Consider the following 27,762-nt stretch of genomic DNA (forward strand, 5'->3'; position numbering starts at 1 on the left):
GGGAAATGAGAATCTGCCTGGAACATCCATACTTCAGAGAATAACAGTGATTCATGATTAGGAAGAGATTATGCTCAAATTCTGCCCAATCAAGTCATAAAGAATTACTTAACCATTCAGGAGTTAGCCGTGTCTTGGCTTTTACTATTAGGCTTGTAGGACAAAATTGGCAATGGTTTAAACAGAGGCTGGCTATAAATGCTTTTCAAAATGCCTTTTTCTCAATAATCTCAAAACTGAAACGAGTGACTGTGTTCTCTGCTGCTGTAAATGGTTTCAGCTCCATTGATTTCAAAGTTATTTCACCCCTTTCACCACCAGAGAACTTATTCACTGATTTCTTAATTGGAACAGGACTGCTGTCGAAGAAGATATAGATACAATATATGTATCTATTGACTGTTTATTATTATTATTATTATAGTATATATAGATGTGGGAAACAAGTCTCTGGACTGTAGTTCTTCTTTAAATAAACTGCACAAATGTAAAAGGTCAGCCTGCCATAAATACACACAAAGCCTGGCAAAGTCTCCTAGCAGTCAGCTGTGCTCAGGTGGAAGGACAGATAGCTTATGAAACTGTGCCTCCTGCATTCAGCAGTCCTTGATGGTGATCATGCTTGTCCCTCTACCTGGAATTACCAGCTCTTAACACATACACATTCTTTTTTTACTGACCAAAGCTTTCTGAGAGCATTACATAAACAGATAGTAAGCCAAGATAAAATATTGCCAGGTCACATGATTTCTCAACTAAGAGAATATTTATCAAAATTACTGTATCTTTGGTTTGTGGTGTTAAATGATTGCTGATGTAATATGTGTAGCCTGAACATGAATTGTCTGATGACTGTGTGTACGAGAGATGTTAGCATGGGAAAGGATTGGGAAACTATTATGGAAGATATAAACAGGCTGACATTACTGCCAAAACAGCTGACATGGGATGCTAAACCAAACTGGGTGGGCGAGCATGGAGAGACTTGAGATCTTGAAGGAAAAAAAGAGATTAATCTTGACGTGATTAGAGAAGGAGAACCAGGGAGGTGATTCGGTTGCAAAATATTGTTAGGCTGATGAAGGAGGTGATTTCTGTGCCTGTGTTTTGTGGAGATAGGATAGCTGGCAGTGATAGCTGGCAGATATCAGAGGGGCTAAGGAGCAGAAAGAGGTAGCAATCAAGCGATTGAGTGATTAGGGTTTGGCAGAACCTGTCAGACTGTACAAGGTGAGATATTTAATAGATAAAGGAAGAATAAATGGCTTACATTTGGACTGGATTCCGGTTATCCTATTATCAGCTTAACAAATTATTACTAGTTTAAGATTGACCAAACCTTTCCAGCCTGGGAGCAAAAGAAGAAAAAGCCTTCTGTCCAAAAATCACAGCAGGGGGTGCTGACCGCCCCCTCCCCTCTCTCCAGGGTAACATCAAGCCCTGGCCTCCCTTTAATAACAAAGGGAATGCTCAGCCTGCATGGAAAAGGGGGCAGAGTCTCCATAGGAAAGAGCAGGACATACAGCCTGAATGGGCTGCAAAGGGAGGGTATGTCTATCTGAAGAAAGGTTGTTTGTTTTGGTTTTCGACAAAGCAATAATCAATTCATTTTCTCTATGTAATTATTGGTTGTGATTACAGCTCCCATTACAAAATAACAGGGTAAGAAAGAGAGGGAGCACAGAAAATGAGTACTGCTGAACAGGGAAGAGGGAAAAGCACTGCTTAAGCTTATCAAAACAAAATGGTTACGTACAGTGCTGATGCAAACAACAGTCTACCTGTGCCCTATCAATCTAGAATCTGTGGGTGGTTCTTCCACTTCCAGTTCTGAAATGAGTGACCAGGGTTTAATCATTCTGCTTTAATTACAGGATTGTGGTGGAAATGCCCAGTTCTTGGGTATGTCTGGAGTGTTGATGAGGCATCTTCTGTCCTTGCATCTTGGGGAAGAGAAGGATGTGTTTGGCTAAATGAGCCCTAAACATCCTCTGGTTGATGTCTGGGAAAGATTTTTACAAGGATTCAGCCGAGAGCACAGACATCAAGGGATATAAGCTCATTAGACTCCTTGTGCCATTTTCTTAAACTAGACTACCATACGCAATGCCATCCATGGCTAGATGCTGTATTGTGGAGTTCTGTGATAACATGAGGCAATAAAGACCAAGAAGAAGAAATGCAAACTTCCTTGACAGCATGAAGTGTGTCTGCATAGAAGAGTTCTCAAAGTGAACAGCTGCTTATATCTATCTGAACCGAATACAGGCTACACAACACTGCCCTGTATTTTTACAAGGGTGGATTCTTGCACTGAGTTCTTACAATATTCTTCCTGGTTAGGTTTTTAAGACTAGGATAGCTACAGAAAATGAAGAACACCTGTTGATTCAGAGCAATACTGAATGCTTATGAAGTTTGCAAGGCAAACATTTTCAAGCTTGTATACAGAATCAGAGGCAAGCCATAGTTAAGGGATGGGAACTGGACTGCGCATAGTAATGACCAAAAAAAAACCTTGAAGACAGGGTAGAAAATTGATGCAATATGAGCTTCCGGTTACAACACTGTGGCTATAAGAGTGAGGTGACTGATGGTTGTATGATCGAAGAGAAGATAGATCTGATGCCTGAGGGAGGAGTGAAGATCTAGCTCCACTGAAGCAGGAGTGCTTGGGTGTTCAATGGTCCAACACTGGCTTCAGCACAGGGAAGTAAGATTTTTCCAAACCCACAGGAGTCAGTAGGAAAGGCTGACACAATAGGCCCTGGAAACTCAGGATGTAAAATCTGGTTTCTCCTTCTCACAGGGTTTCCTGCTTCCTGCCCAGTTCCAATTTCACTGAAAGCTGGTATGGAAGATCCTGCCTGCCAAAGAAAGCTATGGGACACTGAGTGGATGGCTGGAACATGCTGTAGTGACAGAAACAGATTCCCAAAACAGTTGGACAGAACTGACACTTCAAAACTGTGGCAGCATGCTTATGGTAAAGGAAACAAACAGCTCTGCCTCCCTGCAGGGTAGTGATTATTTTACCTTTGATTTGGCACTGGTGTAGGCACTGGAATAGTACTTCTCTTTTTGGTTCAGCAATGCAGGAAAGTTACTGAAAAACTGGAAATCAACAGAGAACAGATACGAGGAGAATGAAAGGATTGGAAAAGTAACAGCTTATAAAGCTCAAGCTTGAAGATGCATGTAAGAGGAGTCTTGATCATGATATATCAGTACCTACAGTGGACCAGAAATCTTGTAACAAGGAGATTTTCCATTTATCAGTCAATGACGTAAGAGGATCCAATGGATGGAAAACTGAAGCTAAGAATTTAGTACCACAAATAAGTCACATTTGAATGAAAAAGATTACTATGGGAACAATTTACCAATTATTTGATGGATGCTTCATCATTGTTCATTTTTAATCAAAACTAAATGCTTTTCTGAAGACAGTGTTCTAGTTCTTTTACCCTAAATAGCTGATGTTGGCTTTAACCTATAAAACGTTCATATTTGTATTTATTTGTTAAGGAAGAATGTTATCCTGCTATCATTTAACTTGGTTTTGCTACTAACTTAGAAAACAAAGCAGGCCCACAGTCCCTGTGGATGAGAGATTGGATTTTTACTTTTTTTGCTTAAAACATAGTTTACAAGTAAATTCACACTCAGTGAACAAGGTATTTCCCCCTAGTCTGAGCTGACAAAAGAAAGCAGCGTGGACTGCAAGACACTAGGTTAAGCATCAGCCTTCTTGACATAAAGTCAAACTGAATCTATGCTGAATCACTTATTTGGAAATTAGATCCAATTATCTTAAATCGGTCATTCCAGACTAACAGAGCAATAAAGGGCACTGTATTTGTTGATGTATTTGACCCTGACGTTCCAGTCATGTCAAAACATGTATGCACTATACTTCCAGCTTAATTCACATCGCACAGTGCCCTCCCAAACGCTGTGCTCAGAACAGATGATAAAAGGGCTGTCGGTATTCCAAACATCAGAAGTCTTTCTGATCTAAAGCAGAAAATTACTTCTGAATTTTTAATTGACAGAATATTAAAAATTGTTTTGACCTGTAGAGTATGACTGTCACCAAAATCAGTATAGTCAGGTCTTTTTCTTAATTGAGGGGTTTTCAGTGTTCAGATGTTGCCCAAAGAATGAAAGGAAAAAGACCATTAAGAAAAGGATGGAATTCTTTTACACTTCTAATCCTCAAGTAAGCATAGAGCCAAAATAAATGAATTATGTGTAGCTCCTATTTTCTCAAAATGTATATTACCCTCCAGATCAATAATGTAAGGCCTGTTCTGACATAGTCAAATTGAAATGCAGCAAAATGTGTTGCTGGAGAAGAACTGCCTCTGCATAAAGCTGCTTAGGTGAGATTTCAGGAGTGGTGGCCCCCAGTACTTTAGCACTGATGATATTATACAAAAATCAAAGTAAAAGATGAAAGTCCACGCTTGATTCCTTGTTTGACTTCTCTGTACAACTTTAAGACCTACTTAGGAATTTCAAAGGAGAAATGCAGGTCTATGCTGAGTATCTGGCTGCATCTTTCTTTAAAACCAAATTTTCTTATGTATATTAGTAATACTACCTTACCATCATACAGATTATTAACATGACATTTTTAAAGGGCAGCTTCCATTCCATCACATTGGGGGGGTGGGGGCTTACATTTAATTAGCTTTGGTTATTTGTGTTGCAAGCATTTCACTGGACTTAATTATGCACTTGCATTTTTAAGAAAACATTTACATTGGAATTTTTCATAGTAGAGCTGTTTCTAATGTAAAATCTACTTTTGAGAACCAAATCTGGGTGTATGTTTGTCTACTTGTGAAGAGGGAAGTAACACAGGTAAGTGAAACAAAAGCAGGAAGGAAGAAAAATTGAACAAAACAGAATAAACCAAACCTCTCAGCCTAGAACTATGTTACTGGGTCTTAAATGTAGTAGCATAACCTGGAGTTCTAAGTCACAAATTATAAGCAATAACCTTGTCTGTACTGGGGGTGCAGTGAAGCAAATGAGAACACTCATTCAGGCAGAATATGGAAATTTACTAAAGCACCTAAGGTGTGCAGAGAGCATAGTCATCACATTTTAGTGCACCACTCCTTCAGACTTTTTAATCCCAAAGGGTATTGCAACTCCTGTTAGAAAGCTTCCATGTGGCAAGAGAGAGGCTGGGTAGAAAGCTGCAATGTTCAGTGTTTATCTACCTGCAACGCTGGATATATTGAAACAGCCATTTCTCTGGATCACGTCATTACATATTTTGTTTCCAGATTACATCACAGAGCACAAGAGACAAGTATCTTTTAGGGTATCTTCAGGAGTAGCCAGGTACATTGCAAAGCAGTGTGATAAATATAGGAAAAACGACCATCGAACAGCTCTGTCCCATCACTCAAAGGCACCGCGACAGCAGGCAGAAGCATGCTCCCCCGGAGAGAAGCAAGAGGAGCGCTGCAGGGGTGACGGTCTGTGTCACAGCTCGGGCCCCCATCCTCAGGGGTGCTCCCCTCGGCGTGACTTCACTGCAAGCTGCTATACAGCAGCACCTCCAAGAGTTATTGCACTCCACACCGGGCTACCTGAGCTCCAGTCAGGGCAGTGTTACAGCTACGAAACGCCAAAAACATAACGCAGCGGAGGAAAAAACCCAGCAACCCCCAGCACCGCCGGTGCCGTGAGTTCCTGCCTGCGAGGCTTCACCACCCCTCCTCTCTGGTGTGGTGGTTCGTGGCACTCTTTACCCCTCCTCCACTGACACCACGGTTGCTTCTGCACGCTTTCCTTTGTGTTTCACTGTTAACAGGGAAAAAAACAAATGCCGTGAAAACACGGAAGACTTTCGCATCTCTGTGAGCGAGGCGACGCTGCCCACAGAGCACGGGGCGATCCTCAGTCGGGCGCAAAGACAGGCCGCTGCTCGCCCGGGCGCTGTGGCGGGACGGAGGGCTCCACCGGCAACGCCGCCGAGGGCTCCCCGGCCTCGGTTTTGTGGCCGGACACGCCGGCGCCTGCAAGGCGAGAAGTGACCGTTACCGACGCGCAGGCCAGCGCCCAGCCCGCGTAACGGACTCCAAACGCCGCGGTGGGTGGGCGGGGGCGGGCTCCCACCCCCCACGTGACTCGTTGGGGCCCCGCCCCCCCGCCCTCCTGGCCCCGCCGTGCCCAGCCGAGGAGGGGGCCGGGCTGCTTTTTGACCCTCGTCCGTTTCCGTATTGCGCGTATGCGCGGCGGAGCTCGCGCCGGCAGCAGGGGCTGAGCGCGCGGCCCATGGAGCGGAGCGCTGCGGCGGCTGCGTGGCGGCTGCGCGCGACCGGCGGCCACCGGGACCGGGACCGGGACCGGGACCGACGCCACCCGCCGCCGCGGCAGGACGGCGATCGAGACATGGGCGGGAAGAAGCGGGGCGGGCCGCGGCGGCGGCTGCTGCCGCTGCCCGAGGCGCGGGGGGCGCCGCTGGTGCTGCTGTACCTGCTGGGGCTGCGGGCGCTGGTGCACGTCTCGCACCGGCAGCTGCTGAGCCGGCCGGCCGCCGCCGGGCCCCGCGAGTTCAGCGCCCCCCGCGCCAGGTACGGCGGGCGAGGCGGGGCGCGGGCTGCCCCTCCTGCCCGGGGCGGCGGCGGCGGATGCGCCGGGCGGGCGGCGGAGAGCCGTGAGAGCTTCCCGTGGGACGGCAGCCGCGGGGCAGAGTCCGCCCGGGATTACGCCGCGGGCGGCGGTAGCTGCGATTGCCGTTTGCTTTCGGCAGCGGGCCCCGGCGGGAGGCTGGCGGCGGCGGCCTGGCCCTGCCGCCGGGCGGGCGCACGGACGAGCCCGAGTCGGCAGCGCCCAGTTAGTGGCGTCGGTGCGGCCGGTGTCCCGGCGGGGGGCTGAGCCGGTGGGGGCCTCCCCCGTCGGTGGGTGGGCTGCTCTCCTGTACAGAGCGCCTGTGCCTTGCCCTGCCGTGGCAAGAGCTCAGTGGCTTGGAGGTCCGTAGAAAGTAGGTAAAAGTACTGCCAGGGCTCCCGCTGTCGTGCTGGCCACCTCTGAGAGGTGCTATTTCGGGCTGGTCAACAGTGCATCCTCCGTAGTTTAATTCTCCTAGTGTTATAAAGTACCTGGTGTCTGGGAAAGTTTCTTTGCAAATTTCTAGTTGGTGTAAGTCTTGCTAAGAGTGTGCTTATTCAGACATTCAGGGAAGAGCACGCATGCATATGCAGAACCTTGCTAAAGATAAAATCTTTAGCTTCTCAGTTCACCCTTTTTTTCTTTTTGGATTTATATGTTCCAACCAGGAAACCAGTAGTTTGGTTTAATATCGTGATAGATAGCATGAGGAGCCTGAGTAAAGATTGGTACTGTATGCCCATTACCATCATGATCTTTGGCATCTTGACTACAGCTACCGTCTAATTGGCTTTAGTCTCTTCCACTTGCTGTGAGTTTTGAAATAGAACAAAGTACAAAAATGTTACAGTTGTAGATAAGTTGCATACTAAATGTTGAACGTGTTGATGCTGAATGTGTAATTTATCTCTTACAGGGAATATCTTGACAACATAACAGCAATTGGGCCCAGAACAGTTGGAAGTCCAGAAAATGAAGTTCTTGCAGTTAACTACCTCTTACAACAAATTAGGGCAATAGAAAGAGAAAGCACAGATGCTCACAAGATATCTGTAGACATACAGAGGCCCACAGGCTCCTTCAGCATTGACTTTTTAGGAGGCTTTACTAGTTACTATGCAAACATAACCAATGTTGTAGCGAAGCTGGAACCCCGAAATGGAGCCGAGCATGCAGTGTTATCCAATTGTCACTTTGATTCCGTACCAAATACCCCGGGTAGGTCCACATGTTCATTCTGCGTTTCTATATATTACATGAGCCACAGAGCTTGGCTCACTCTCTTCTCATACCAAGTAGCCTTATAGCCACATGCTAGAATACTGCATGTGTCAACTAGTTTGCTTGATTTCAGTGAGATTCAGTATTTAGTGTGACAGGTTGGTCCTATTAAAGTCAAGATTTCACTCTCACTTTCTGGTAGGCAGCAAATTACAGATACTGTCTTTAGATTTCTAGAAAGTTTGGTTATATCTGCCTTTCTTGTAATTCACTGCTTATGCACGTAGTTCATGTGCTGCTTCCACCTGTCGTTCAGGTCTTTGCATACTTCTGTACTGATTTAATCTTGGCTTTCCTTTCGCAGGATGCTTTGTGCCAGAGACTGTTCCCACCCCCACTAACCAGTCTGTGTTTTCCCCTCCCTTTGCTGGTATCATACTTTATCTCAAATTTTTAGTGTGATATCCTTAAGCTATGCCTATTTTTTTTTCTTTCTGCATTCAAAGCTTCTGTCGCAAAAGACTGTAGTGATGAAAGATTAAGGTACTGTTGCCTCGGTAGCATGTAGAGCTCTCTCGCTGCTACTTTCACTGTCGTTGCTGCATACTTTCTTATTCTTGTCCCTCTGCATTTTTATAAATCTAATCATGTTAAATAATTATTGCAGCGAGGGTGTAAACGGCTTTGTAAATACATGGTTTTAACAGTGCCAGGAAGGTAGGGAACTGAAAACCACATGAAAACATTTGTTGTAACACTTAGCCACAGGTGTGTGCCTGTTAACACAGTTGAAAAATACCTGCAGATTCCAGTCACCAACAGCACAGCTTTTACTGAACTTTTTTCATTTACACCCCCCACAATATTTTTTTGGCGGGCGTAAACCTGTTCTTTAGCACGTGCAAATAGTCTTCATTATTGAGCAAACAGTTGAGTATTAGCTAGAGGAGCAAAGCATTTGCCGTACTCTTTGTGTCTTTTTTTCTGCCAACAAATAGTATACAGAACTTCTCTTTCTCCTCAGTCATATTTAGGCAAGATGAGTTTCCAGATTAAGCTTAGTAACTGCATGATTATTTTGTATGCTCTGTGATTTAGGAACTACAGAGATGCTAATTACTGTATTTATAGTTTAAGTATGGCTGCCTAGACTTAAAGGGAATACTTCACAAGCATAATACAATGATTATTGAACACTGTCTTTAAATTGATGCCCTATGTAAATTGTGTGTCCGCTTCTGTAACACAGGACTATGTCTACAGCAATTACTTTCTTTACAGTTACTCAGACAGTAAAATATTTCACCAAGCTTGCACAGAGGTGCCAAAAAATATTAGTGATTTGTATAGGATTATACAGAAGTCTGTGGAGGAGCTAGAAATCAGCCTGTATGCTTGCCCTTAATCACCTAGCCCTTTACCACAACAGTGAGGAACTGCTCTGTCTTTTGTTTTCTTAGTGTGAAACTTGCACATAACCAAAGCAAGAACCTTTTGTTTTCTATTCTGTATTTCTGTAACTTATTCACTTACAGCTTTTTTTCATTACCAAAAATGTGTTATTTAACCATAATCAGCAGGACTCAGTGATCGATGAGTAATATATTTGAAAATCAGCTAATAAAACATAATCTGCTGTTGATGCTTATGCATACAAAATGAGTAAACCAAAACTCATTGATGAGTAAACCATTAGAGCTTCAGTGTTAGAAAGCTTGAGTTCCTTGTGAAGGAAAAACATAAACTGTAAACTCCTAAAACATGTCTCTTGTTCTAATGGTACTAATTTTCATTTTATATGGCCTATTTGATTCTTTTCTAATAAACTTGAAGGCAGAAACATCCCTAAAATTATCATCACGGACATAGCTGATAACGTGGTTTTCTTAGGTTACTGATTATTTGCCATAAAATCTGTTTTAACCTCCCATCAGGTCTGCTGTATATGAAGTATTTGAGGGTGATATTTTCTCTGTGAGCTTGTGTGTGTGGCTACATGGCTGCTTTAATCAGATGTAAATCTGTATATCTGTTGAAACCAATAACTTTTATTTTCTTAGCTTCACAGTGAGGCAGGTAAGTGATTAATCTATGAAAACTATAGTAACTTCTCTGCTGAGTTTTCAACACAGCGTAAGTTAGATAAAAGAGGCAGTGAGGCAGATAAGTGATTAATCTCGCTGAAAACTATAATCACTTCTCTGCTGAGTTTTCAACACAGCATAAGTTAGATAAAAGAACTCTGTGGCTAAGAGTAGACTGCTGATAAATTTGGGTAGCAGTATAATCAGGGCTTTAAATCAGATATTTTTGAGGGGCTTTTTGGAAAGCTTTTGGCAGAACAAGGCATTAATTTCTGAGAAACAGGTGAAAGAACAGTGTATCGGAAAGATTTTGGTTTTATTTATTTATTCTGAAGTACTTCGGTACAATAAGCTAGGGCTGAAATTTAGGCTGAGATTTGTGTTTGTATCAGGAACATGTCTTTTCACAGAAGGGGCAGATATGTCTAAATTTTGCCAAGTTACAAGCTTTGGAAAAGCTGGGGGTTTTATGTGTAAATTAAACAGTTTTAGCAGCTAATGAGTCTGCCCTAATAGCATGCTGGGCCTGACCACACTGTCGTCGTCTTCTCAGTGCACGTCGGCATCATATATGCACCCCAGGCTTAAAGGAGTGCGGTTAAATTTCTCTGTTTGCTCCCAAATTTTGTTGATTAGAGTGGGGCAGGGAGATGCTACAGCTTGCACCAAAGTGAGGGAAATGGGGCTTTAGGAGACCTTGGCTAAAAGACGGATTCTTAACCAAGATTAAAAAAATGGCGGGCCACGGGAGGAGGTGTGAGAAGTGAGAGTAAGTCTAGAATAGTGTTGGATGAGGAATTCAAAGAGGACAGACTGCTGAGCTCACAGCAAAACGGGTTTTCTTCAAAGAAAGAAGGGTGGTGGAAAAGCATCTGGTCATGAAGATACTGTATTATAATGTGTACTTTCATTTTAAGAATGTTTTAAAGGGGTGAATTCTGGTGTTCCCTTTGCTTTATTTTGCAATCTTGGCTTTGTGTTACTTTGAGGTTTTGTCCGCTTACTTGAGTGCATTATAACAGTGTAGAATGCTTTCGGGTGACTTGAGTGGGAATGTTTACTTTTTAAGATTTGAGTATGCTGTAAGTGAAAATTATGTCCTTGTTTATTCATATTGTTTTTAGAAAAGTAGGTAAGGATCACTTCGCTCGCTTAGTAGCCTGGTTAGTCTATTTTTCTTGAACAGTAGTATTGGATCTGATATCTTGTACTTCACTTGCTCAACTTCTGAACATTATTTTTCTTTCTGCTGTTGCTTTTAACTAGTATAGACACAGGGTACAAGCAGTAGCAGAAAATATACTAAATCTTGACGTAATTGTACCTCAGTTAGATTAAGTGACTGAGATAGCATAAAGCTTTTTTCTTCTCTGGTCTTTGTTGCAATTCTGTGTGTTTGTTGTAAGCCATACTATTCTGCTGATTATTTGAAGGTGCCAGTGATGATGCTGTTAGCTGCGCAGTGATGCTTGAAATACTTAACACACTTTCAAAATCACCAGAGCCCCTGCAGCATGCTGTCATATTCTTATTTAATGGTGCAGAAGAAAATATTTTGCAGGTGAGAATATGCCAGAATTATAAAACATACATTAAAGCTGTAGATTAAGCTGTACATAAGCTGTACATACATTAAGACTCTGACAAAGGAAAGAGTAATGGCAGATGTGGCTTATATTTCATAGGTTGAAATGTTAGTTACTGCCAGTCTTAACATTCTGAGGAAAATGTATTTGATTTCAAAGGGAAAAATATATTTAGGTTAAGAATATTGTCCATATTAATTTAATTAGAAGACTTGGATTTTCTGCATCTGTTTGTGTTGTAAATGATCTGGCTGCCTTGTCCAATCTTGAGTTATGATTATACGTGATGGAAAATAACATTTAAGCTGATCTGGAAGATATTTGACCTATATTTTTTTTGTTTTCCCATCAAGGCTAGTCACGGCTTCATTACACAACATGAGTGGGCCAAGTCAATTAGAGCTTTTATTAACCTGGAGGCAGCAGGTGTAGGAGGAAAAGAACTTGTTTTTCAAACAGGTATGAGCTTGCATTGTGTCCAGTTTCTACACTAGGATAACTTGATAATAAACAATGTAGACTTGAAGGAGTATTCAAAGTGACTCATCAGCAAAAGACAGGAGAACCTCTGTGCCTCTTTCTCAGCCCTGTGCAGCAAATAAATTGCTCTCCATCCTTAGATACATGTAGGCTAAAGAACTGCCACAGAAGTTGCCTCATAGGTGGGATGTCTGTGTAGAGCAGAATTACAGAAGCTACATTTCCCTTTTACATCAAGATAGTAAGGAGAAAAACAAATTTGGGTATCTCGTATATCTTTTGTATGCTTTATTTAATTTTCATAGCAGTTCTTTCAAAATCTTTGCAGGGAGATTAGAACTCCATCTGCTGCTCAGGAAGCAGCAAAACTACTGCTCCATCCTTGTTGAACTGCCGACTTCCTCCGACTGCTGGAGCTGCTTAATTGTTTACATGCGTTGAACGCTTTAGTGGGGAGACTTTCTCTAAACAACAATTTTGAGGTGTGATACATAGATCATAAATTGGAAACTCTGCTAAAGATTGTGACTTCTTCATTAGTGCTGGGTCTTTTTTGGGAGATGGCTTATCTACTCTGCCACTGAACACTCAAGGCATCAGTGGGTTGTTTTTTTCCCCCCAAGTGTAACAAATTCTTTCTCTCAAGTGTGAGTCATTCAGCCAACAGAAATGCTCTTAGTATATACCCTGTGGGGCAACAACATTAAAACTCTATTGAGTTCCTTTGCGTTATTTGTTACCATAAAGATACATATCTTAACTGAACTTCAAAAAGTATTTGTTGTGAACTTTCTACTCATCTTTTGTTAGGACCTGAGAATCCTTGGTTGGTACAAGCATACGTAGTTGCAGCCAAACATCCCTTTGCCTCTGTGGTGGCACAGGAAATATTTCAGAGTGGTATTATCCCAGCAGATACAGACTTCCGTATCTACAGGGACTTTGGCAATGTTCCAGGTATGTTACCAGAAGACATGTCAATGTGCGTTATGCAACCATTTATCTTAAGTTTATAACAAGGAGACTGTTCGCCGGTTCACTATGTGAAGGTCCTCAAACTTGGTTTGTCTTTCAGTTTGGGAGCAAATTTTCCTGTTTTTTTCCTAAGGCAAGAGCCTTTAGATTTGGTTTCTCGTGTGGGTTGTTAAGGATGTTTTTTGGAGACTGCTATTTTCCAGAAAGACACTACATGGTAGAAAAGTCTCCTGAAAATCAGGAAAACACTCCGGGAATTAACAGTGCACTATTAAATACTCCGTTTTGAAACATTTTGGTAATGATGCTAATAAACTGCTTGCAGGAATTAAATGTCTGTACCTAATGGATAAACCAAAATCATCTTTTTTAAAGATAGTGATTTAATATTAATGCATTTTCATTACTTTCTTTTTGTCATAATCAAGCACAGGACAGCAGTTTTTGATTTTGCTAATCTGTTTACAGTTTGCTATCCATTCAGCAGAGAATGACCAGTGGGAAAAAATGTGGAACACACAATGCAAACACAATTCAAAGGAATGTAAAATTCTGTAAAATCTTTGCTGCCTGGCACACATTGTCATTGGGGTCACTTTCAAGAAAAGTCTGAATTAATTATTTGAACAAAGCATGTTGGGGTATTCTGAACTGTTCCAAAGTACACTTCTAGCCTGAAAATAAAGTAGCTGATTTTGTATAATGTGTTCTTTATTTGTTCAGAAGCATACCTGGATCATAAATGGTAAATGAATTCTCACTGACCTCTGTTTTTTCTAAACAAATAGAAATGAAATAATTAAGAACTAGTTTGTTCATCTTTGTCCACTGGTAGAATTGAGGTCTGATTTGCTAAACCTCTGCAAAATTGTGAGGATTCAGATTGCAGACAGCAGCTTTTTGCATATGCAGCTGAGGGGGTGTGTGTTTGGGATATATGTTATACTGAATGTATAATTAATCTTGCAGAAAACCTTTTTTGTTTTGTAAATGTTTCTGTTTATTTTTACAAATTGTTTGGATTTCTAAATTAAGAGTTTTCAGACTGGCTATTTGAAAAGCTATTTACAAATTAGAAGTAAAAAGAACACACCTGGTATTTTGAGAAAGTGTTTCTATAGTTCCACAGTACTGCTTTTTATTACTTTTCAGCGTGGATCTCTATTGATGTTTTACTAGTAAATGTTTGGAAAGCACCTTGCACGTTTTTTCTGAAGCTGAGATGATTAAGAATTTTAATGTGTTTCTCCAGTAGAGATCAGTTTGTGTACAGATGTCATGCAAATCAATACATTAGAAAGGACAGATATTTTAAAATGTTTTAAAAGTGTCCTTTTTTAAATACACATGGAATCCCAGTTAATCTTCCTTCTACAAAGCAGACTATGTTCATCTCTAAGGATAGTGAGTGGGCTACAAAGTAGAGCCGCGCTTTGTGTGAAATATATCTGAGGCTTTCACATGTTTGTTTTGAGGTTTTAGGTTTACATGATTTCAAATATGCTTTTTCTGTCTCTGTAGGAATAGATTTGGCTTTTATTGAAAATGGCTACATTTATCATACAAAATATGACACATCAGACAGAATTTTAACGGATTCCATTCAGAGAGCAGGTTGGTATTTCAAGAATTCAGTAATTTACTAAAGAGTAGTGTTGTAGCTTCTTTTTCATTTTTGCTCTTAAGACTACCATCACAAGAAATTCATAATTTTAATTACACATTTAAAACATGCTAGACGTGTTCTAAAGACCAAAGAATTAACTGAACACGTGTTTAAAATATAAAGGAGGTATGTTTGGTCAACTTGGGAAGATAAACTTTATCAGCATCCAGTGCTGTTGATTTGAAAGTAACTGTGGAATCTACTTGAGGTTATAATCTAGCCATTGATAGATTGTTCAGTGTTCTGCGTTCCTTTTCTCTCAGTAAGTCCTCTTATTGATTAATGTTCATTGTGAGAAGCTTATGGTGAAGCTGGTGGCATAGAAACTGATCTGCCAGCAGAGGTTTTTCTTTTAGAATGGATCTCAGTCAAACTTGTGTGGTAGCACACAGACTGTGGATAAACAGGATTTATTTTCTACTAACAGGTTGTGCTCATAGCAGGCTATTTGACAGACTGCAGTATAAGAAAATTACAGTAAGACCTTTAGTTTCCCAGGAAAAACTAACATAATCCTAAATGCCTCCAAGATTTTGACCATCTCCCTCTTTAAGCTTCTACAGAAGCCAACTTAGATGACCAGCATGAATAAGAGTTTTAAACAGTTTCTTGCACCAATGCAGTTGCAAGACAGAAAGTAACACTTCTAAATTCCTGTTGGAAAGATGATTTTACTGGTTATGGTAGTTACATAGAACATCCTCTGCTAAACAAATTACAGCTAAAAAAAAAAAAAGACAAACCTTTCAGCCAGTAATCACTTTTACAGGTCAAGTAAATGCAAAATGAAAGTTGAGAACAGTTGCGCTCATTTGATTACATGTGTTTTGGCTGTACTCCAGGAAAGGAAAAGGTGGTTGGTACCTGTAGGCTACAAAGCAAAATAGCTGCCTTGTCGCCTACCTTACAGTCATCTAGGGAAAAAAAGACAGGTAATTCGTAGTCATTGAAACATGGAGAGGTTATTAGTGGCAAGGAGAAGAGGAGGAAGATTAGGAAATTATAAACTCTTCTATGGGTAAGCCTTGAAGTCCAGTGCTTTAATATCAGACCTGAAGAAGGGCTTATGGGCTGAAAGCTTGACTACTCCCTTCGTTGCAACAAAGCTTCCTGAGTATACTTATTTTAGTGACAGCTGTATAGATTAACTAATGGAAATATATGCTGTGCGTACCATCGAATACTTATTTCAGAATAATCAGTTGTATATTCACATCTGTGAGGATATTTCAATACAGTTTTATTTTTAAGAATGCTTATGTTTAAAAGAATGCTGTGTACTCATTCTTCAACCCTGATGTAGTTATGTTGTGTATCTGCTTTTTTAATAGGTGACAATATTCTAGCAGTCCTAAAATACCTAGCAACATCAGATAAGTTGGCTAAATCTTTTGAGTATCGACATGGAAATGTCGTGTTCTTTGATGTACTTGGTTTATTTGTCCTGGCTTATCCTGCTCGTGTCGGCACCATCATGAACTATATTACAGCAGCAATTGCTTTTCTTTATTTAAGCAAGAAAGTATTACAGCCTAAAACCAGAGGTAAGTGTGGTTCTTAAAAAAAAAAAAAAAATCAATCACATTACTCTTTTAACGAATAGTAATTCATAGTTAAAGAAGTATTCAGGCAATTAAGGCATCTTTTTAAATAAACTTCAGAAATAAATTTTAGGTGTGCAGCATGCCATAGGAGATGCTTTGTGTTTAAATCTCTCAACTGTGAATAATTATGATGAAGAAAAGACTATGATAGGCCTAGATGACTAGCATTTATGAATCATGATTATGTCTCTTATCCTTTCATGAAGATTAAAATGAAATCTTTTAAAGATCTGAAAACGAAAAAAAAATTGGTTAGTATCTATATAAACTCTTTTTTCTGTTAGCACAGATAAGGCTTCAGAATCATGTTTCTTTAACACCTGTCCGTAGGCAGGGGCAAATAAGAAAACAACAAGTGGTGAAAAAGCTTAATGAAGGGTTTAAAACAACTCAAATCTTTTAGTTGGACTTTTTCAGGTATATGTAGGAACGTACCTGTTTTAAAAAAAAAAAAAAACAAACCAAAACCAAAACAAACACCTCACCACCCCTGCCCAAATCCAACAAACATTTTTTGAGTAAGAAAAAGTTACAAGAAAAGCAACTCCAATTTTTTTTTTTTTTTTTTTTTTTTTTTGAATTGAGACTTTATAGATGGTAGAGTGGCTCCACTGGTTCCCTAGAGAAATTTTTACTATCGAGAACATGGTAATCTGCAAAATACAGTAGTACTCTGGGAATAAATCTTGGAGTGGGAAAGACTGCAAAAAGATTTGCAAAGAAATAGGATAAGTGAATTAGACCATGCTGTTAAGAAATCTTCAAAGTGGACTCCTCACGTAGTTTTATTTTGGTCATTAAAGCAATTATCCTGTGGGGTAATGACAATCTTGATGATAGTCTGCAGTAGAATACGTGACTGTTGAATGAAACTTCTTTTTTTTTATTCTTCATAGCTATTCATAACCTGAAGAAATTCTTTACTGCATTCGGCTTAACACTGATAAGCTGGGTCTGCACACTGGTGGCAGTCCTTATAGTGGCAGTGTTCGTCTCTGTCATTGGACGGTCTCTTTCTTGGTACTCCCATTTCTATGTTTCTGTGTTCCTGTATGGCACTGCAGCTGCAGCTACGCTCATTCTTGTGCATACGCTAGCCCAGAAGTTCTTCTACAAGGTAAGCTTGGCTTCGTTGCTAATGTTGAAAGGTAATGTAGTGTTTAATATAGAGAAGACTTAATTTTTGAGTTGATTAAAAAGATGCAAAAAGTTTTCTGGTTTGGATAGAAGTATTTAAAATGTTGCTCTAAAAATTGCTTCATCTAAGCATAGGGATTTCTCTACTAAATCAGAGAGTTAAGAGCTTCGTGATTTAAGGCTTTCTCCTTGCTAATGACCTTTAGGAGCCGCTTCAGAAAAAAAGGCAAAAGCCTAGTAGAATACAGTATAAGGTACTGTTTCTTTCCCTATCTGCACCTCCCCTTCCTGCCATCACTTCAGTGATAAGAGAGTCGAGCAACAGCTGGAGAATTTAGGTTGTTTGATACCTTTTGATGTTTTTGATAATTACAGAATCTACATATATACATGAATGTTCTTTGAATCTTACCAGATTCTTGCCTCTGAATGTACTTGTATGACAGGTTCCCTAAATTTAATAATTTATTTTGGTACGGTACCTGTTTATGTATCCTTAATATTTTTATTCTTTATGTAATGTAATTTATCACTTACGTTTTTTTGTGAAACTTGGAATTCCAGTTCTCTCTGTTTTATTCTGTCCTTTTATTATGCATGTTATTTTGGTGATGTAATTTGTATTCATAACCTTCCAAGCAAATAATACGAATTTTTTTTTTCAGATGGTTCATATGAGAGCTTTTTTCTTACATCTGTCAGAATTTCTAGTTTGGTCATGCCCTCTTCTAATGTAGTAATCTGTGCTGGACAGAGCTTTCTAAATGAAGCTGTCTTGAAAATTTGAGTAGTCACCCTTCCCTCTCATTATTCTGATAGTTGTTTTGACCACAGGTGGAAGTGGAACAGAGCTCTTGATAGTCCATGTTCTTTTCTGCAATAGGTAAACGTCATTTAGGCCCCTGCAAGGCTTGGTGAGGATTTGGTGTGTGTTACCTTTCCCTTGCTGTCATTTGTCATGACTAATGTCTGTCTACCTTTTTTTGCCTAGAATTCTTTTTTGTGGACTAACCAACACGATTTAACATGCATAATAATGTCATAATTATAGCTCATAACAATCCCATATGTTTAGATGGTAGTTTAATAGTTTTGTATTAGAATCAAATAGGGCCTTGAGGTGGGGTAGCTGACAGATGACACTCTTCCAGGGCAGAATTTGACTACTTGAACCTATTAGGTTTAGGTTTTAGGCACAGTAATATTTGGTCATTCAGCTTGCTGTTACTTTGCTTGGCCATTTGTACAAGCTTTGGGCAAGGGAATTTAGGAAACCTAAGTTGTCAGCCAAATCCAGCTTCATCCAAGTACTTGAAGAAGTTTTAAGAACTTACTGAAATTTGATTGTATGGAAAGTTCTGGGTGGATCCATCATGTCTTTATCTGGAAGTGGGTTTTTTAATTGTTTGGGGAAGGGGAATGTTAACTAGTATATGTATATTAACAAATACATGTATGTGGTGGTGTCCTTTTGGGGAAAAGATGAGCCATTTATAAAATAGATGTGATGTTACCATTTTCTAGTCTTTCAGAAGAGCTGATGGGAGAGTGTACTTTCCCTAACTGTTCAGCCATTCCAGGCTCTGGATCTACTTCTTGCCTGCTGATTGTCTGATCAGCAGATTAACCAACTCCATATCATGAGTCTCTTAAATTTCTTGCATGCTGTAGCTTGCAGTACAGCATGCAGTTTATGCTGCCTCTGTAACTTACGTTGTACTTAAAGAGTTGCATAAAAATTTTGGAAGCTAGTCTCTTACTTGGCTATCACAGGCAATGCCTGGGTGTTTTCTGTTAGTGGCTCAAGAACTTGCGAATTAATAAGCTTTTTGTTTTGAAATAGGTTTGGCAACTCATATGTTTCTCCCACCTTCCTTTTTTTTTTTCTTTTTTTTCCTTTTCAGCCTGAAACTGAACTAGGTGCTTTCTGATAGCCATTGTTCACGCAAGCAGTGCTTCTTGCTACTAGCAGGATTCACAATTAAGAATCTCGCACTACAAACACTGCAGCATTGCCCATATAACTTAAAAAAACCCCACAGAAACAAACCACATTTTTGATGGTTAAACTTCCTTCTTTTTTGAAAATGTATCTGGTATTATCTGACCCATGCGTGTCTTTTCCTCAAAACAAATAGTATAAAGCAGGCTTCTGAAGTGAGAGCTGTGGCATGCCATATAAAAAGGCACCAGTATAATATTTGTGCACTAATAACACTGCTTGTATAAGAACTGTATTAACAGCTGCTGTTCAAATACAGGTTTAGAATCTCAGGAGATGCAGATAATTTTTTCACACATAAGTACTACACAACTTTTTTATATGCTCCACAAATACCAATGCCTTTTATAAAAGGCATTATTTATAAAAGGCATTTATTTTCCTGTGTACCTGAAACATTAGCCTTCCATCTTGGTATTGTCATAGTCTCTTTCAAGCTACGTCAGAGCAGATTTAAAAAATAAAAAAAAAGTATCCTGTCATGGATAACTCTAAATGGTAAGAGAATGGTGAGATGATACTTGACAAAATTGTTTTGTCCAAGGAAAACAATTATATACAAGAAATTTGTGTTCTCATGAGGTGTGATGCATGGAATATGCTCAGTAATGAGTGTGTTTGCTTTTTTTGTTACAGAATATGAATGAGCAGTACCTGGGAGATATTTTTTTTGATGCCTCATTGATGATTTGGTCTACAGCATTGGCTGTGATTACTCAGATGGGCCTTTGTTCAGCATTCATTTGTACGTTATGGGTGGCATTTCCTTTACTCACTAAGCTGATGATCCATAAAGAATTCAGCCAAAAAGGTATGAGTTTTGAGGGGGGAAGGTTGTATTTCAAAACATCTGCCCCTACTATTGTATATTGAGTGTTTTCCTTCAAATTCTATTATTTAAGCAAAAGAAATCACGAACTTTGAATTTGAATAGTCAAAGAAACGATGTCACGTTTTTGTAACAAGAAGAAGTGTTCTTGAACTAAAGACAGTTTGAAAGTATGGAAAAGCTCTTTAAAAAAAATACACTGAAAAACATCCTATGTTTCAGGCTAAAAAGAACAATACTATGTGGGGTTATTAATAAGTGATCAGATACTTTGATGGACAGTAAAGGTTGTTTAAAAAGTAATATTTAAACAGTGTTTGGGACAGAACACCTGTTTAATTTTTTTTGTAGTAGTACAAGAATAGTTTTGTGGTGTTTTTGAAAGAGTTATATTGACATTGGCTATGCAAAATGAGATCCCCTTTCCATATCCATGTCAGGGATGAGGACAGGTATTGGGCCTTGCAGCAGTATATGGATATATTAGTAAAACTGTGCATTTATGTCCTTTTAAGCTTTTACGTTTTTTTGTCTTTTGGGTTTTTTTCTATCCCCTTCAGGTGCCACGATGAAGTTTGTCATGATGTACATGCTGGGAATGTTTGTTCCCTATCTGTATATGATGTATCTTAGTTGGACTGTATTTGAAATGTTTACGCCTATCATGGGACGAAGCGGTTCAGAAATTCTACCAGATGTGGTGTTGGCAGGATTTATTGTGGTCATCACTATGATTCTGTCATCCTATTTTGTAAGTAGAATTTGTAAATGTTGTTTAAAACTTTTAAGCTTTCTCTAGAGTTCAGAATCAATGTTTTCCTAAAGTAATACTTGAAGTTAGTGATAATTTGACAATATCTTAAATGCTACAGGAAACTTCTAGGAAACGTGCCAAAGATTCCATCTTTTGTGTTAGTCAAAGAAAAGTCATTGAAGCAAGGGTTACAAAAATATATCTGCTCTATGATGATGTAGTAAAGATTGGTGTAAAATATGCAATTTAATGCTGGAATTTGAACAGGCATTCATTTTAGGTGAAGTATAGTATGTGGCTGAACAATACATATACTACACTTCCAAAAAAAATTCTCAGGGTTTTTTTTTCCTGCTGCCCTCTCTACAAAGGTTCTAGGTTTTTGTTGGCAAGTGTTTTAAAAAATAGGAAATTTTTGAAAGCCCGGGGAAGTACTCACTTTATTCCTTTTGTTTTTAAATACTGAGATTACAAAGAAGTGTCTTGTGTCAGGTAGTACTTGCAATGATATCTTTTTAATGTACTTTCAGTTCCATAATTGGATTTTAGAGTTACATGAATAGCATCTTAGTTCTTAAGTCTTGCAGTTTTATAACTGGGATGTCTTTTTATTCTCTAGATTAACTTCATTTACCTTGTCAAAAGTACAAAAACGACGTTAATAACTTTAACTACTGTGTTTGTAGTCACTCTGATTCTCGTTTGTAGTGGAATCTTCTTTCCTTACAGTTCTGATGCAGCTAATCCAAAGCCTAAGCGAGTCTTTCTCCAGGTAAGAAAAGCCTTGCACATCATATTGCCTCTGTTGGTTGCAAGTGTGTTTGGTTTTTTCAAAGCTTAACACCCCTCAGCCCTCTGCCTCAAAAGGAGGCTTGATTTAAAAGCTCTAACGATTATTCCTGGATTTGAAAGAATTGCTAATGTTTTCCTTATTCAATCTCTGTCTTCAGTTCATCTGTGTCAGAAGAGCAGGGGATTTTTTAGGGAGTTTTAAGTGGGAGAGTTGAAAAAGCAATGATAATTTAAAAAGCGAACATGATGGGAGATGAGCAAATACTTACAGGCACGGTCATCTTCTGAATGTAATTGTTTTTATGGTATGTTTCTTTCATCTGAGCAGTTCTCTATATATATTCATAATATTCAGGTACATGTTCAGTGCATACTGAAAATGCAGTAGACCTTAAGGATTGACATGGAGGATATTTCAGAGTCACTTCTGATTCTTGCTCCATCATCCTTCTGTGTATCTTTTTTTTTTTTTTCTTCTTCTAGCACACGAGCAGAAGATTTCATGATCTAGATGGAAATGTGGTTAAAAGTGACTCTGGTATATGGATTAATGGATTTGATTATAACGGAATATCTCACATAACTCCCCATGTACCTGAAATCAATGACACCATTAGAACTCCATGCGAGGAGCAGGCTCCTTTCTGTGGCCTTCCTTGGATTCTGCCAGTGCATTTCATGTTCCGGTTGGTGTGAACACTGCTTCGCTTGAGCACTTACTGCCAAAGCACCTTGGTCATTTATGCAATCTCGCTTATGTAAGGGAAGAAGAAGTGAGATTAATCATGGTCTAAATAATCCTTCTACTTCAGAAGACACTTAAACTTCTGCCAGAACCTCTGCAAGAGATTGCTGGGTCTGCTGCAGGAGCTGTAGAAGTTGATGTGTGGAAAATCCATGTCAGCACCAGTGGAGAAAAAGGTGAAGGGGGGGCCTTCTCAAGGGCAGTTCAGAGTAGGAGTATGTATGTCTCTTCCCTTCTTCCCCCCCTCACCCTAGCTGATAGCAGAGGTAGTCTAGAGTAGCTGGTCTCCACAGAAGCTGCTGTGACTATTTGTCATGCCCCAAGAATCTTGTGAGCAAAGGTGCAGCAGTTTGAAGATGCAAATATTCTTCCTTATTTTATTGTTTTGTAAACTAAAGCAGATGAAGGTAATGAATGAAGACACTGGTGACTATTTTTCTGTTAATATGCCCTCTAAATATTTGTCTGGCCATAAGCTGATAATTCTACCTGCCTTCTGCTAGAATCAGTAGCTTTTGAATATTTCATTTAGTAACAGCACAGTCAGCTATACTATACAAAAACTACTTCTTGCCTTCTCATGTTTAGTACCTCTGACCGTGGCATTGAGAATAAGTTAAAACTTTTTTTTACAGGAAAAACTGGTATCTTCCTGCTCCAGAAATTTTTCCAAGAAGCCCCATTCACTTTAAAGTTCTGTCCAAGGAGCTGATGCCCTGGAACTCTGTGAGGTTAAGCTTTGAAGTATCTGGTGAGTGACTGAAGCTTCTGGTTTGTGATTTGTGTTTATTTTTATGTCACAATAAATTCAGGTTTTGGCTCCAGTACTGCAGGTTCTAGTGCCATTCCCAAGATAGTGAGCTTTGTGAGATTAGCATGAATTAATTCAGTTTCATAACACCCTAGAAGCTGTGGGTGTTGTGTTGCAGTTGTTATTTGGGGGGGACTGATAACCCTATCTATTTTGAGCAAGCCTTGATCTTTTTATAGCAAGCCCTTTCTTAAAGTCCATTTTATAGTTGTGTCTCTCTCCTACATCATCATCTCCTTTATCTCACCACTTAGAAATAATTGAAGCTTCTTCTGTAGAGCAGACAGTTGTATCATGTTTTGGAAAGACATGGATAAGTAATACACAGATAACATGCTACTATATAGGAAAATAGATGGTTATTCTACCTCCGCCTGTTGATACATCTAGGTACATACCCCTGTCTCTGCAGGTCCAAGTCACATGTCTGTGTACGTTCGGCCACATAAAGGGTCAGCTCTGTCCACCTGGTCTCTTGGGGATGGTATGCCGGTGGCTAGCTTAGGAGGAGACTACTTTGTGTTTTACTCCCACGGGCTGCAGGCTACGCCGTGGCACTTCTGGGTGGAACTGACGGTGAGTATGCCGCTGCTGGAAACCCAGCGATCCCTTGGTCTGCCCTGTTGTCACCATTTCTGCATTCCTATGTGAAAAACGTCATAATAACTTTCTTAAGCTTTGCTTTATTTGACAGATCCTAATTATAGCTTCCCTCTTTTAATTTGTCCCTCAACTTTATATATCAGCTCACACATTTTTGATGCTTAGTCCACTAACTTGCCGAACAGCCAGAGGGAGAATATTTTTCTTGTCTCCATGGTCTTAGGTCGTAAGTCTGGATTTCTCTGACCTTAACCTCGTAGTTCTTGAAGTTTTATCTTTATTACTGTTATTTCAGAATTCTTTTTCCTGTTGTGAGTAGTTCTGTTTTCATGTATTTTGTTTCCTTGGTTTTGGGAAATGACAGGAGTCCTTGGTGGGAAACTTACCTGTCCTGAAGCTGAAGAGAGTTGTAAAAGCTTTGTTTTCTAAATTTTCTTTTACATTATTTTCAGTTGGAAGCAAGGCTTCCAGCATTGCTGTTCCAGTGGGATTTATGATCCCCCTGCCCATTAACTTGTCAGTGAAGAACTTTTTGCAGATCTGTACGTTTTTATTATAGGTTTAACAGTATCTTACTCTTTGAGTAAGTATTACAAGAACCTTTGAAAGTTCAAGAAGTCCCTTGTTCCTTCCTGGATCAGGCAGTCTAAACACTTAACCAAATAATCCTCTGAGGGTACTTGGCAGACAGGAATCTGCAGTGTGACGAGCTTTGCAAGATTGATAGTGGCAAAGCTAGGCAGAAAAGGCTTTTCATCCTAAGGATTCAAAATAGAAGGATCAGTATAAATGCTGTGTTGGAGTCCATGTCTTGATTTGTCAGCAAAATGGACAGATATAAACGTTGAATTTGGAGCATGTGCAAGCTATGTAACATGTCAGAGGCACTGTAATCTAAATACTTAGTTGCAAGTTCAGTTCAGATTGAACTCATCATGTAATCAGACTGACATATTTGAAGATAGGAAGTGTTTTAACATATAGGACAAAGAGCTGCAAGATGAAGTTTGCTGCATAGATACTAAGTCTGTAGAAAAGTGCATCTGGGTTGATCTTACGTTTAAAAGCCATAAACAGTCATAAAGGCTGTGTTGCTCTTTTCTGTCTTTCAGGCCCCAGAAAAGCATTCCGATGGAATAGTCTCCCTCGCCATAGCAGCACATTACTTTTTTGGGGAAGATCAAAAGTCACCTCAACTCTATGCCTTACTGGAGAGGTTTCCAAACTGGACCTTTTCTTCTGGTTGGTCCTGCACTTACGACCTTTTTGTCTTTTAATGTTGACAGTAGTGCAGCGCTAATAGGATAATCTCTCTGACGCAGAATGCTGTTGTAGCGAACACATTCTAATAAGATGCCGGAGACTTTCAGAAGAACTTAAAGTACTTTGGCGACAAATGGTGTTTCTTTGGCAGTTTGACTACTGCTGTCTTGGGGATATAGTGATACTTCGTGTCAATGTGAATACAGTTCACCTTGGTTCTTCCACTGAAATGGCAGTTTGACTAGTGGGTTTCTTAAAATGAAAACTCTAATTGAGGGGATAACATTAGCATAATATGATGGCAATATGATGTAACGAAAGGGCCTCATGAAATTATTCTGATGTTATGTAAAATAGAACCGTACTTCACGCACATGTGGGGACTATAGCCTACCAATCCTATCCGTCCTATTAAAGTAAGACCTTCAGCTAAAAGATGCTTGTTCACATGGTGGGAGGGCAGAGGTGGCAAAGTCCTAAACGTTACTTTTGTCACTGGATAAAGTCACTGAAAGCTATGATGCTTGTTGTAGGTTGCATTCTCAGTCCTTCGCAAATGCACAATGCAGAAAAATTGATATTATGATGCAATGTGGTAATTCTTTATCTAGATTATCTTTTCCAAATAATATGTTTCTGTTAAAAACTTAGTTCTTACCCTTTTGCCTGTCTCTTCAGTGTTACAACTTGAGTGGGTAAGTTTGACCTAACAATCATCGTGTAGTTTTGTTCCTGTTGGGATCATTCAGTATCAGCATTTAAGCATGTGACTTGCTCTCCTGTATGTAAGAGTGCTAAGTCCCCACTCCTTGATATGGGTGTCTCATAATTAATCTACTCTAAATTTCAAGTTATCTTCTAATTTATTAGAATTGGCTAATTTTTGGTATCTCCTCTGGAGAGACTTTTGGTAATGTGACAGTATTGCACTTTGCTAATACGTTTAACTGTTTCTTAAAATACAGTTTGCTTTCCATAAGGAAAAATACCAAGAAGAGTCATCTTTAAAAAGATGTCTAATATCTCTGGATTGCTCTTGTTTTATTTCCACAAGATGGGTTTTATAAATGACTGTAAGTGATTTAGAATATCTTCCAGTTTTAAATGGCAAGCTTTGAGTTCAGAAGCCACTGACCTCTTTGGGTTTTTTATGCTCCCAGGTTTTTTCAGTGCAGTGTAATAGTGAACGTTAGTTTCTGAAATTCAAAGAACTCTGCGTACCTGAAGAAGCTTCATGCTTTTTTCCAAACTATTTATAAAACATTCTGTGACATCAATACTACCCTACAGATTGTACAGATTAGTATTTTGTTCATCTCATGAGTATTGCCAAATTGCATGCAAAGCAGATTTTTTGCATGCATCATCATTTTGAGTAAAAACATGCTAGTACTGGGAAGTTTGCAGGGCATGTGAAAGAAAATTTTGTGACACTTTAATTTGTGTGAGCTGTGATAGATAGCAGCTCCCTGATCAAGTATTTTTCCTTCAAGTTGTTCTGTAGTTGTGTACGATAGTGGCAAGAACCAGTTTAATTTGTTGCAAGGTACATTATGAAGATTGTCAACTGACTCATGGACTAGGGCAAGAGGTTTAATTACTGTAATCATAATGAACTGGCCATCAGTATCTTAAAACCAGTGGGTCTTTCTACATTAACATGTGCATTAATCATCACTCACTTGATTGTATCTGATTTGAAACTACAATCCCTGTATTACACATTTACTATTTTTTAAAAAAAGTGCTATTAATGATTTGAAAAATGGAGGTTTAGTTTATAACTCTTGTGTCTTGAATCTCAACAGATGTTTTGTACTGTACTCTAGCTGATGCACAGCTAGTTAACTAAAGCTGCACTGATACTTACAGTCTTCCTCAGTTTTGATTTTTATCTTGTGTTTTGCCTCTGATTTAAAGATTTGAAAAAGTGTTGTGTGAAGAATTCGTACTGGGAGCCAAAAATATAAAAATGCCTGTTAGCAATTTCTGCAACTTCAGTGAAGCAATAACTTTTGCTAACTCAGGATTTGACCTTTATTAAATAATTTAATTATAAGGGATGTCTAGTTTGTTGTAAATTTCTGTCATTGTAAATAAAAGCGAAACTTAATCAGTGACACTTGATTTTTCAGCGTGATTAAAGGCATATTTGAATTGGTTTTATTCATTGCACTTATGTTTTGTTTAAGCTTGGATAGAAATACTGCTAAGTGATGCTGGAATTACACAGCTAGAGTTAGAGCTATGTGGAAGATATGCATGGCCGAAGAATGTAAAAATTATCTGAGCTGAGAAATGTTAAAACGAGGGCCCTGGCTGGTTGCCTGGAGAGAAGGTTCTTCTTGAAAGAAGATGCCATGTGGAAGAGTCACCAGTAGCAAAGCTAAGTATTCCTTGCAAAACTGATAGTTGAGAGCAAATTTATTGTAGATCACAGGTAGAAAAACAGGATGGAAAATTCTGCGAACTGTTTCAGTGTCCATCTGCTTCCCTATTCAGTACAAGCAGATTAGTCTTCTGCTACTGTGGTTTATTATTTCTCATTAAAAGTATTGTGTCTCTTATTCTGTGAAA

At 39.4% G+C, this 27,762-nt stretch overlaps 1 protein-coding gene across 1 annotated transcript; it reads left to right on the plus strand.

Moving 5' to 3' along the window:
• Positions 1–6,201: 6,201 nt before the first annotated feature.
• ERMP1 (endoplasmic reticulum metallopeptidase 1) lies at positions 6,202–27,305 on the plus strand. Its single transcript, XM_075138363.1, has 15 exons — positions 6,202–6,596; positions 7,550–7,851; positions 11,372–11,499; positions 11,878–11,983; positions 12,815–12,961; positions 14,501–14,593; positions 15,977–16,189; positions 17,146–17,366; positions 20,025–20,199; positions 20,778–20,968; positions 21,591–21,743; positions 22,247–22,449; positions 23,144–23,259; positions 23,732–23,895; positions 25,035–27,305. The coding sequence occupies exons 1-15, from the start codon at positions 6,298–6,300 to the stop codon at positions 25,197–25,199; spliced, it is 2,676 nt and encodes an 891-aa protein (XP_074994464.1). The 5' UTR covers positions 6,202–6,297; the 3' UTR covers positions 25,200–27,305.
• Positions 27,306–27,762: the final 457 nt, after the last annotated feature.

This window comes from Calonectris borealis, chromosome Z (genome assembly GCF_964195595.1).
Source record: "Calonectris borealis chromosome Z, bCalBor7.hap1.2, whole genome shotgun sequence".
Lineage (NCBI taxonomy): Eukaryota > Metazoa > Chordata > Aves > Procellariiformes > Procellariidae > Calonectris > Calonectris borealis.

Coding starts and splice junctions, on each gene's coding strand:
- ERMP1 (XM_075138363.1), top strand. CDS start 6,298: ATGGAGCGGAGCGCTGCGGCGGCTGCGTGGCGGCTGCGCGCGACCGGC. Junction 6,597..7,549: donor TTCAGCGCCCCCCGCGCCAG/GTACGGCGGGCG, acceptor TATCTCTTACAG/GGAATATCTTGACAACATAA. Junction 14,594..15,976: donor GGATTCCATTCAGAGAGCAG/GTTGGTATTTCA, acceptor CTTTTTTAATAG/GTGACAATATTCTAGCAGTC.